Source organism: Ostrea edulis, chromosome 1 (genome assembly GCF_947568905.1).
Source record: "Ostrea edulis chromosome 1, xbOstEdul1.1, whole genome shotgun sequence".
NCBI lineage: Eukaryota > Metazoa > Mollusca > Bivalvia > Ostreida > Ostreidae > Ostrea > Ostrea edulis.
Window position 1 is genome coordinate 33,109,218 of NC_079164.1, and position 13,086 is coordinate 33,122,303.

General features: G+C 37.7%; 1 protein-coding gene across 4 annotated transcripts in view; it reads right to left on the bottom strand.

Annotated features, from left to right (window-relative positions):
• Positions 1 to 261: 261 nt before the first annotated feature.
• LOC125659685 (zinc finger SWIM domain-containing protein 7-like) overlaps positions 262 to 13,086 on the bottom strand; it is a 38,197-nt gene continuing 25,372 nt past the window's right edge. For all 4 annotated transcript variants that reach the window (XM_056145876.1, XM_056145879.1, XM_056145884.1 and 1 more), the window contains exons 2-7: positions 12,721 to 12,817; positions 12,564 to 12,585; positions 10,447 to 10,549; positions 6,405 to 6,483; positions 2,675 to 2,700; positions 262 to 1,267 (exon numbers count right to left, since the gene is read on the bottom strand). In XM_056145876.1, the coding sequence (XP_056001851.1) occupies positions 1,163 to 1,267; positions 2,675 to 2,700; positions 6,405 to 6,483; positions 10,447 to 10,549; positions 12,564 to 12,585; positions 12,721 to 12,805 (420 nt within the window). In that variant the 5' untranslated portion in view covers positions 12,806 to 12,817 and the 3' untranslated portion in view covers positions 262 to 1,162. The remainder of the gene's footprint in view (positions 1,268 to 2,674; positions 2,701 to 6,404; positions 6,484 to 10,446; positions 10,550 to 12,563; positions 12,586 to 12,720; positions 12,818 to 13,086) is intronic.

Genomic DNA, 13,086 nt, shown 5'->3' on the forward strand with positions numbered 1-13,086 from the left:
ACTGAGAGGACAATATTTTATGATGTCCAGTTTGACCTTATGACCTGGAAATCAATAGGATCATCTTGTTTTTAGGAACAACCATTGTACCAAGTTTAACATTTTCCCACTACACTTGTGTCCAAACATACCTGTAAACCATCCATTAAAGTCCCTTGTGAACTGCTTCAAATAATTTCATTAACTGATGCAGCCATATTAAATGGCCCGTCAGTTGTAACACCACTGTTTATTATATCCATTCATAATTCCAGTACTCAGTTAAGCATTCAGTCTTCATTTATTAATACATAACATAAAAATGGACAGAACTTTGTAATCCCCTACCAGAGGGACCTACATAAATTAAGATAATCAAAGGGACCTACATGTACATAAATTAAGGTAATCAAAGGGACCTACATGTACATAAATTACAGGTAATCAGAGGGACCTACATGTACATAAATTACAGGTAACAAGGGGGACCTACATGTACATAAATTACAGGTAATCAGAGGGACCTACATGTACATAAATTACAGGTAATCAGAGGGACCTACATGTACATAAATCACAGGTAACAAGGGGGACCTACATGTACATAAATTACAGGTAACAAGGGGGACCTACATGTACATAAATTACAGGTAACAAGGGGGACCTGCATGTACATAAATTACAGGTAATCAGAGGGACCTATATGTACATAAATCACAGGTAATCAGAGGGACCTACATGTACATAAATTACAGGTGACAAGGGGGACCTACATGTACATAAATTACAGGTAACAAGGGGGACCTACATGTACATAAATTACAGGTAACAAGGGGGACCTACATAAATTACAGGCAACCAGAGGGATCTACATCTACATAAATTACAGGTAACCAGAGGGACCTACATAAATTACAGGTAACCAGAGGAACCTACATAAATTACAGGTAACCAGAGGGGCCTACATAAATTACAGGTAACCAAAGGGACCTACATAAATTACAGGTAACCAGGGGGACCTACATAAATTACAGGTAACCAGAGGAACCTATACAAATTACAGGTAACCAGAGGGACCTACATAAATTACAGGTAACCAGAGGGACGTACATGTACATAAATTAGGTAATGCTGAGAATAGGTGAGCATCATATGACAGATGTGTGCTGTATATGGTTCTTTCTTACTCCAAGTTCTTGACAAGATTGGTCATTTCTAGATCTGTCACTCCTTGAGACTTGGTAAGGTTCATGGCCTCTGCTAGTCTAATTGCCAGCACATGTTTACACTGAAAAATGAAAAGAAGTGTTTACTGCATGTGTAAGAATACTTCTTTCTATGGTTACAGTTTTACCCAAACATGCTTTATGCCCTGTGGTTCTTGAATAAAGTTTACAGATGGACGGACAGACCCCACCGAACAACAGGTGATCAGAAAAGCTCACCTGAGCTTACTATAAACCAACCAGTGATAAACAATGAGAGACATTGTAAGATTGGTTTGCGGCGAGAAATATTGACAAGGTTTTCACAAACCTTGCAAAATTTCTCTTGCACACGAATTAAAGTAGGATTACAATGAATAACAGCTTAATTGTGAGCTAAAGTGTAGTGCCATAATGGGAATTGAGCAGCTTGAAAAATAAACCACTTGCAAAATAAAATTATTCGCTTTAATATTTAACAAATACAAGAAATACATCTGTGAAATATGAAAGCCCGATCACCATCCATTCAAAAGTTATGACCGAGGTTAAAGTTTTTACAGACTGACCATAAACTATATGCCCTCGAATCTCCATGTGAGTTTTGGGGGCATAAAAATAATTATTTTCAAAAATACTTGGCACCAACACCATGGGGAACATATATACCAAGTTTGGTGATCCTAGCCTATTAGTACTGTTTTCCCTTCATGATCACCCATGAAAGTATGACCTTGAGAAATAAAAGGCATCTTGCTCTACCATGGGGAACATGTGAACAGGTTTGATTATCCTAGCCTTAATAGTCGTCTTGTCCTTCTCACAAGGAAGGTTCTGATGGATGAACAGACAGAAACACTACAAATCCCCTTATACAATCCCTCTGTTTGAATATGTGTATCAGTTTTGATTATCCTAGCCTTATTAGTACTGTTGCTGTCTTGTTTTGTGTCTATAAAATTACCCCTCAATGTCCTTTAACTTTGAACTTGACCTAATACAACAAATAGCCTTCTTCCTCTTGTCATGGGGAACATGTGTACCAAGTCTGATGATCCTAACCTTCATGGTTTGTTTTTATCTGACCCAATGGAGCTAACAGCTAGACACACTGCGTCGTGCCATAATATTTACATTTCCAATGTTTTTGCCTTACCTTTACCCATTAAAATGAGAGCCATTTTCTCATGAATGTGAACATGTGTAGGAATCTTGATAAATATAGTACGACTATTTTAACGGCTGGAAATTCTCCAAAAGAAATGAAAATAGAACATAAATATATTAAGGCCATAAAATTTCATTTTTAAAAATACATGAGAGTATGAACAGTAATGCTTCATGCCAGCATATATCATGAACCACTAACCCACTTCATGAAGTATGCAAACGTGAAGCATCGAAGTTCATACCCTCATGTCTATTTCAAAAATGAAATTTATTTCTTAAATAAAATCCATCTCTGATGGGTGTATAAATATCATACATACCAGTAAATGATCATTTTTCAGTAAAACTGAAAAGAAAAGATAAAGATAATCACAAAAAAGTTCCAGTAAATATCACAAATTATAACATTTAAATCAAAATTTACAAACTAAACACAGTATTGAGTAAATATCACAAATTCAACAAACATTCAATAATATCACAAGTTAAATCAAAATTTACAAGCTCAACACAAATTGGAACACGATTCCCTCACAGCTTTGGTATTTCAGATTTCTCGCCAATTTTTAAAAAGCCTAATGTATTTCAAATTTTATTATACCTCTTAAGATTTTTATTTTATAGATGATTCAAGAGTAATTTGACTTTCCTTTTTCATAGACAAATAGTCTTAAAATTATTTACTGGTATTAGTCCATGAGCTCAGACCCTCAAATGGGGGACATCGGTACCAGAAGAGCTAACTAATTCAAATATGGATTTTTTATGGCTTCAATACCCCTAGACTTGGAACATCTATGATAACATTTGGTGACACACAGCTTATGATGTGTTAACACATGGTATTTAATGTAATTCGTATTTCGTTAGAATACGAGCGTAGAAAATATATACCGCCATTTGTGATAAAATAACTGATCCAGACAAGGGCAATCTTTTCAGATATTGTATCAGTGGATTTTACTTCCAGATAAAACCCTCAAAAGTTCAACTTGATCTTTATTACCAAGTAATATACTGATTACTGTATTGCCTTCCTTATTCACAAAGATATCTTGTTTAGAAGATTTTTTTCTTCTTTTATAAACTCATATCAACATTGACCCAGAAGTGAGTCATTAAACGATCATTGTGATGCAAACAGATACAACTAATACCATTATATTAACACGCTGATCTTCATTCACAATTATTAAAAATGTTTATTATAGCTTATCATCTTCTGTACACGCCACACCTGCTTATTCCAGTTTGAATGCTATATGTTCAAATGCACATAATCAAGAACATTTAAGCCTCACCCCAATTCTCACTCCATCTGCACTTCCAGTACAAACAGTTTAATCCTTTTCTTTATTTTCATCATTATCATCCTATCTAGAAAATTTGGCAGAGCAGTGTCATCGCTAGGTGGCGGATTGTCACAGTCTTTCACTTTGAAGATATTTATACTTTTTAACCCATTCTCGAGACAGACACAGCTTTTGATCCCACATGTTTTGGGTTATGTGCCCGCCAACAACTCTAGAATGGCGTCAGATGCTGGCTGGACGCTCATCTAGTCTATCGCTAGAATACCCTCACCATCCCGATTTTCAATTTCCCACCCATTCTGGGCTGGGTCAGGAGACTGGATCACTTGCAAGACAGCATCGCCATAATCCAGCTTGGCAGTTGTCTTTCTGGGCGTGTTTCTGCAGGAAGTCCTGGCAGGGGGCAGCTAGTGAGATTCAATATCTCCGCTTTTCGCACAGAACAACTGGTATCTGAGCTCCAGATGTTCGCTGCTTTGGAGCATACAGCTAACAAGTGAGCTTTTCTAATTTCTTGAATAGTTTATGGGACAGTTTCCTGTCCTTGGCAAGGTCATAGAAAGCCTTCTGCACCTCTTCATTTGACTTCAATCTATTCAGTAGCGCAATTTTTCCCTTTCCTGGGTAAGAACTGACAGAATCATAGCCAGTGTATGGATGTATTCTTTGACTAGCAGCACAAAAAGAAGAGGATGCAGCTTTGCCAATGTATATCCGCTTGGTGTGGATGCCTGCTCCACTCTTCTGGTACATTGGTGCTTTGATAGCACTACTAAATGCACTACTAAATGCGAAGTTCGATACAAACACATCTGTGACATTTGAGTTGGTCATCAGATCACAGCTTCATATCCACCTCAGCAGCATGAGCAACATGAAGCAGACTTCCTCCTGGGCGCATTCCAGCTCAGGCACTTCATGACACCTGACAGCTAAGAATCAGTAGCATTACTCTTCACAGGTAACAAACAGGACTTCTACGAAGACAACCAAGCTTCTCCAAATACTTTTCGCTTCACCACTCCTGGACCAAAAACCTTGATCAAACTCTCCTTGTCACCCTTTTGTGCCTTGAATCTACGCCATGGCTTGATCCTCTGACCAAGTGCAATGTTCTGTTCCTGTAGTCCTGCAATCCCATCCCTGTTGGCCCTTTCATTGTACCTGATAGACTGGTATGTGTCAAAGGCGATATCCATTCTGGTGCTTCGATTTCTGAAGATCAATGATGATCAATTGTGCTGAATGATGTTCAACCTTGTTAAAGTCTGATCAGAAAGCCACTCCTGTATTCGGCTGTGAGGTGATACCTGATGACATCTCCAGGCTTCAGACTGAACCTGGTGGTATCACGTACTGTCTGGCTTTCCCTGTTCACGGTTACATCAGTTGTTTGGTTAACAAGTATGTAGGTCAAAGTGATTCCCTTCTTTGAAAGCCTCGTAGATGTCTGGATGAGTGGCAGGAGGATTGGTCATTCGAGCATAGTATGCAGGGATGTATCTTGCGCAATTCAGTCTGTCATATGCAAAGCACCAAGGTATGATCAGTCGGATGGCTTAAAGATGCAGATGTCCCTCGCGAGAGGCTCAAAGCAGGCCCAACAAGATGTCATGGATGATGTCAACACATGCCATCGAGAAGGCGGATAGCTCTCCGTAGCCATGACTCAAATAGCTCGGAAAGTCATTCCATAATTATTGAAAGACATTAGTCAGCACGGGCTATTCCAGTAGTAAATCAAACGCAGCTTGTCCGACATCATCATTGAAACCCACAACAAGGTGTTCTAGTTCTTTAACAGCTTCCAGCATTTCAGGATAGTTGTTTATTTACCCACGGGAGGAAGCATTGCCATAGCTTCCAGGGCACATCAGTGCACCCTGACACTTCTTTTTTATGATCTGCCTTCAAATACACCAGTCACAGACCCTTGTGCCAGGATTCCTGATTTCATGTAGAGATCACCAAGACCTGAAAGCGTCTCCCCACAATATGTCGTATATTTTATATACATTCAGATATCAATATTCAAATACATTTTAATATGCAAATATTCTACTCCATGATCATTGCTTAAAGCTGTATGGGACATTGTCCAGGTGTAACAAAGTGAGATAATCGTCATCTCATATGATTCAGAAAGGAGCTTATTTCACGTTAGTGATTGATAATTCTAACAGAAAGACGTATTTTGGCATTTTAAAGCAAAGTTTGGTTGAATTTGGTAACACCATCACATTTCTATTGATGATCAAACTGCACTTTCCTCAAATTGTACGACCAGCGTTGCGCGTTAAAAAGTAATGTGATAACACATAGAAAGCTGTGTATCCTGAAGTGTTATCATACTTAATTTTAATCTAGGAGTAGGAAGCTTTTGAAAAATATGCACCATAACTAGTTAGCTCAGGTGGTATCGATGGACCCCCTTGGCTCATAGCCTATAAATAATTATATAATAATTAAATAAATTTTTAAAAACAGAAACATTAGCTGTTAAGGGCTATTTTCTGACTATATGAATATACTTTACAAATTCCAGGGTTGTGGGAGGGTGGGGTTCAGATCCTGACACAAAATAACAATAACTGTGGATAGCACACACAAACCAATGCACAGACATTTGTTGCTAATCCCCCCAAACTCCATATCAAGGAGATATTTATCTAGCTGTCTTGGTAAATAAGAATAGCAGTAAGACAGAATATGAGAAATTGGTTCTCTGAAATGGTACCAGAGTATCTGTACGCTGGGCAGGAGCAGTATTTACTGGATGGTAGACAGATATAGGGGGTTCCCGAAGTACCAAGCACCTGCAAGTAAACAATCCCAATTACAGAAAAAGTCACTAGTCCAACTAGAAAACTGATAAAAGTCATACAGGGCTCCATTGTAAGCTTTGGTCAATAACATATTATTTTGGACATGACCTAAATTGTGATAAAAAATCAACAAGAGGCCCATGGGCCACATCGCTCACCTGAGTCACCTTGGTCCATATCAGAAGATTTTCCATATCTATTTGCATGTAAAACCATAGTCCCTATTATGGCCCCAAACCTTCCCCTGGAGGCCATGGTTTTTGCAAACTTGAATCTACACTATGTCAGAAAGCTTTCATGTAAATGTGAACTTCTTTGGCCCAATGGTTCTTGAGAAGAAGATTTTTAAAGATTTTCCCTATATATTTGTATGTAAAACTTTGATCCCCTATTGTGGCCCCATCCTACCCCAGGGGGCCATGATTTTAACAAACCTGAATCTGCACTATATCAGAAAGCTTTCATATAAATCTCAGGTTTTCTGGCTTAGTGGTTCTGGGAAGAAGATTTTTAAAGATTTTTCCTATACATTTGAATGTAAAACTTTGACCCCCTATTGTGGCCCCATCCGACCCCCGGGGGCCATGATCTTAACAATTTATAATCTGCACTATATCAGGAAGCTTTCATATAAACCTCAGCTTTTCTGGCTCAGTGGTTCTTGAGAAGAAGATCTTAAAAGATTTTTCCTATAAATTTGTATGTAAAACTTTGATGCCCCTCTTGAGGCCCCATCCAATCCCCGGGGTCCATGATTTTAACAAACTTGAATCTGCACTATATCAAGAAAAAAACAACAACAACAAAACGAGAAAAAAACCAAAAAAACAAACTTTGAACCCCTATTGTGGCCCCATCCGATCCCCGGGGGTCATGATTTTAACAATTTAGAATCTGTACTATATCAGGAAGCTTTCATATAAATCTCAGCTTTTCTGGCTTAGTGGTTCTTGGGAAAAAGATTTTTAAAGATTTTTCCTATATATTTGTATGTAAAACTTTGATCCCCTATTGTGGCCCCATCCAACCCCCGGGGGCCATGATCTTAACAATTTATAATCTGCACTATATCAGGAAGCTTTCATATAAACCTCAGCTTGTCTGGCTCAGTGGTTCTTGAGAAGAAGATTTTAAAAGATTTTTCCTATAAATTTGTATGTAAAACTTTGATGCCCCCCTTGAGGCCCCATCCAATCCCCGGGGTCCATGATTTTAACAAACTTGAATCTGCACTATATCAAAAAAAAAAAAAACCGAAAAAAAACAAAACAAAAAAAACAAAAAAACTTTTACCCCTATTGTGGCCCCATCCTATCCCCGGGGGCCATGATTTTAACAATTTAGAATCTGTACTATATCAGGAAGCTTTCATATAAATCTCAGCTTTTCTGGCTCAGTGGTTCTTGGGAAGAAGATTTTTAAAGATTTTTCCTATATATTTGTATGTAAAACTTTGACCCCCTATTGTGGCCCCATCCGACCCCCGGACGCCATGATTTTAACAATTTAGAATCTGCATTATATAAGGAAGCTTTCATATAAATCTCAGCTTTTCTGGCTCAGTGGTTCTTGAGAAGAAGATTTTTAAAGATTTTCCCGATATATTTGTATGTAAAACTTTGATCCCCTATTGTGGCCCCATCCGACCCCCGGGGGCCATAATTTTAACAATTTAGAATCTGCATTATATAAGGAAGCTTTCATATAAATCTCAGCTTTTCTGGCTCAGTGGTTCTTGAGAAGAAGATTTTTAAAGATTTTCCCTATATATTTGTATGTAAAACTTTGATCCCCTATTGTGGCCCCATCTGACCCCCGGGGGCCATGATTTTAACAATTTAGAATCTGCATTATATAAGGAAGCTTTCATATAAATCTCAGCTTTTCTGGCTCAGTGGTTCTTGAGAAGAAGATTTTTAAAGATTTTTCCTATATATTTGTATGTAAAACTTTGATCCCCTATTGTGGCCCCATCTGACCCCCGGGGGCCATGATTTTAACAATTTCGAAACTGCATTATATAAGGAAGCTTTCATATAAATTTCATCTTTTCTGGCCCAGTGGTTCTTGAGAAGAAGATTTTTTAATGACCCTACCCTATTTTTACCTTTTCTTGATTATCTCCCCTTGGAAGGTGGCCTGGCCCTTTATTTTAACAATTTAGAATTCCCTTTACCTAAGGATGTTTTGTGCCAATTTTGGTTGAAATTGGCCCAGTGGTTGTTGAGAAGAAGTTGAAAATGTGAAAAGTTTACAGACGGACGGACAGACGGACGGACGCCGGAAAACGGGTGATCAGAAAAGATCACTTGAGCTTTCAGCTCAGGTGAGCTAACAAGTGTTATTGTTTTAATTTTTATCTACTTTACACCAAATAAAAGTCTGCAAATTAAACATTTTTTGAGTTGGCAATTTACATGTAGCATGTCACACAATCTCTAAGTATTGTGTATTTATTGTTGTGACCTTGAACCCCTAATTGTATGGGCATCTTTCTCTGACAAGACTGGTATAGTCCACTTCACTAAATTTGAATATGCTGGTTGAAAAATACCTAACATATTGCAACAGACATTCAAATATCTGATTATAACCTTGACCTTCTGACCTCAAAATGTATAGGTGTCTTCCTCTAACCATTGTCCACTGAAGTCCTGAATATGTGGTCTGTTGAAAAATCTGAATACTTCTATATTCATTACTTCAATGTCACCTTGACATTCTACCTCAAAATGTAAAGAGTGTAATTTAATTTTCTGACCATTGTTCACTGAAGTATCATTTAAGAATATAAAGTCTGTCAGCTGACAAATACTGAACTTAAAGCCTCACACACTCCCGCATTCATCATCTAATTATAACCTCCACCTATAACTTCATTTTAAAATATAATGCCTGGCCTCCACCTAACTTCGTTTTAGAATATAAAGCCTGGCCTCCACTTAACTTTATTTTAGAATATAAAGTCTGGCCTCCACGTAACTTCATTTTAGAATATAAAGTCTGGCCTCCACGTAACTTCATTTTAGAATATAAAGTCTGGCCTCCACTTAACTTCATTTTAGAATATAAAGTCTGGCCTCCACCTAACTTCATTTTAGAATATAAAGTCTGGCCTCCACCTAACTTCATTTTAGAATATAAAGTCTGGCCTCCACCTAACTTCATTTTAGAATATAAAGCCTGGCCTCCACCTAACTTCATTTTACAATATAAAGCCTGGCCTCCACCTAACTTCATTTTACAATATAAAGTCTGGCCTCCACCTAAACTTTATTTTACAATATAAAGCCTGGCCTCCACTTAACTACATTTTACAATATAAAGCCTGGCCTCCACCTAACTTCATTTTACAATATAAAGCCTGGCCTCCACCTAACTTCATTTTACAATATAAAGCCTGACCTCCACCTAACTTCATTTTACAATATAAAGCCTGGCCTCCACCTAACTTCATTTTACAATATAAAGCCTGACCTCCACCTAACTTCATTTTACAATATAAAGACTGGCCTCCACCTAACTTCATTTTACAATATAAAGTCTGGCCTCCACCTAACTTCATTTTAGAATATAAAGCCTGACCTCCACCTAACTTCATTTTACAATATAAAGTCTGGCCTCCACCTAACTTCATTTTAGAATATAAAGCCTGACCTCCACCTAACTTCATTTTACAATATAAAGTCTGTCCTCCACCTAACTTCCTAAGGGAAGAATTTACAGAATCATCAATGACAGCAGAATTGACAGACATTGAGATTACCACGCGGCCATACCTAAAATTAGATGCTTTAGTTAGTTCACTGAGTTTACGACACTTCCATTCACTAAACTTGTGAATTAATTTTAAATTTTATTGGTTAGTTTTGTAGCTTTGCAGATTCATTGATGTAATTCTAAGCAGATGAGTGAAATATTAGCAGTCTGATCAGAGATATGTCACATTTATACCTGATAAACTTTTCTTCCACTTGGACAGGAGATTGCAGTCACACCTCTGTTGTCTAGGATATCTAATGCTGGAAGTAGTGGTGCTTGGAATACAAAATTCAACCTAACAATAAATTTAATATTTCTTTAAATAAATGAATTGGTATTCATTATTAGGCAGCAGACTTAGCATATTTAATCCTTTCAAATTTTTTTATATCGATTTTTAATTCAAGTGAAAGGAGTTATATGATCTGAACCCTCGTGGTGAGCTAATCAGCATACAATTTGAATACAGCATAACTGTGATGACCTGTGAATGAGCATATTAACTAGCAGGTATCTGTGAATCAAAATATCAACAAGGGAGAAGAGGCCCATGGGGCACAATGCTCATATGAATTACATTCTGCTGTTCTTCATCAAAAAAATTTTTTACCCTCTTTATTACCAAGAAAAAAATTTTGGCCCCATATTACTACCCAACCCTAGCCCCCACAGGTTTGTGATTTAACTGAAATTTTTGTTTTTGTTAAAAACAAATGTCTCCCCAGCTCCTCAAATTGAAAGTGCTCCAATCACACCCCTTTGATATACTTCATGATATGTAGGAGAAAGCGTGAGCAGGAACAAAGACATTATGAACTGTACTTTGTGCATTGAGGAAGAAGATGGAGTAAAGATTCAACATCAAATTGCCATCTGTAGAAGGGCATATTGCCAGACAGGAGGATCTAATTAATTACTAAAAGTTATAAAGGATCTAAGAGGGATGGAAGATGTTAAAATAGCTTGTGAAGACTTCTTCTCATATATGGCTTATCCGAGACTTGAAACGTTGTACAATACTTCAATGCCATTTGCAGACATGCATATTTAATATGCAATTTCTGAGTTGCCCTATAGTTATTTCCTTTGACAAACTCTTGCACACGGTGAGATGCAAAATGTTTTCGTATTCACGCAGTTGGTACAAATGCTTATCGCTGCATTCATACATTGCCTAAAGGATGATTACCAGACGTCATGCAACCACCCGAATTGCAGGGACACACAAATTTAATAAGTTTATGGGCATTTGATAATAAAATAGTTCAAGCAAAAATTTATAATCACCATCTTTCTTTGATAAAAGTATCATTCGTGTTGCAGAGGAAATAAATAATAATTTCATATTTAATTTGATGACCTAATTCAAACAAATTATTTTTGATATGGTCAGTTTAATGTACGATACCAACAGCTGATATAAACAAAATTTACGATATCAGAACTTTTATTGTTATTTACATAACCAGTTTATACTGAATGTATACATGTACCCACCAAAGCATTCAACAGAATACTGAACGTACCTCCATCACAAAAGAGCTGATATCTCAGAAATTGCACATTGTTATCCTTAAAGTTATAATGGATCTGAGGGGTGGAGGGCATAAAATAGTTTGTGAACACTTCTCCTCCTATATGGATTATAGGAGTTCATAATGCCTATGTTCCTGCTCATGCTTTCTCCTCCTACCTCAGATATCGCCACGGTGGCCTAGAGGTTAGTCTAAGAGCGTTCGCGCCGCATGCGGAAGGCCAGGGTTCAAATCCCGGCCGTGACAGACCTAAGTCGTTAAAACAGGTAGTGGCAGTTCCATCGCCAAACACTCGGCATCAGGTGTGAATGTCAAAGGTCCTCGGAAATGACCTTAAAAACGGATGTCCCGTGTCGCAGTAGGTGTGGCACGCTAAAGAACCCTCACTGCTGAAAGGCCGTAAGCACTGAGCAAAGGCCTAAATTTGAAGCCCTTCACCGGTCTTGGTGATGTCTCCATATGAGTGAAAAACTCTCTCTCTCTCTCTCTCTCGAGAGAGAGAGAGAGAGAGAGAGAGAGAGAGAGAGGTTAAGCAAGATACAATCAATCAATCACTCAGATGCAGTACATTAAATAAGTGAATGAGGTTTCATTTGGAGCACTTCCAATTTGGGGAGCTGACAGGGGAGACATTTGTTTTTCATAAAAACAATATCTAGTCCTGAAATATTTGCTTGGAAATCTTAGATATCTATACCCCCACCCCTTGCATTCATGACTAAGCAACATGTTCTTTTCATGGGATGCTGATTCCCCTAGACCTGCAATACTTACGCTGACAGAAGTTCATCATTCACTGAAAGTAAATTAAAAACTGTCATTATATTATGTGAATTGCATGTTATTTTTTATCTATCTATTGAGAGAGAGAGACTTATTGAGAGAGAGAGATGTATTTGACATAGTGTTAATGTATTGGTAGTGTCCACACATTTCCCTGTTTTGTTGTATGCTGTATTCACTTCTGCAAGGAGCTGATCTGCCACTTCTTGGACTTTTCTACGAGCAGGATCCATTACATTCAATACCTGTCAAAAATCGTGTTTATAAATGTAATATATTTAATAAGATTTTCTTAGTCATTGTTGGATGAGTCATAACTTTTAATCAAACTTTTTTTCTTTAATTATTGAGTAAAATGAGCAACTTAATTCCTTTCCACCCCTGAAGGATCAGACACATATAATTTTTCCAAATGGGGGGGGGGGGGGTAAAATTGGAAGTTGGCTTATCAATTTAAATATGCTGAAGCAACCCCCCCCCCCCCCCCCCCCCCCCCCCCCCCAAAAAAAACAAG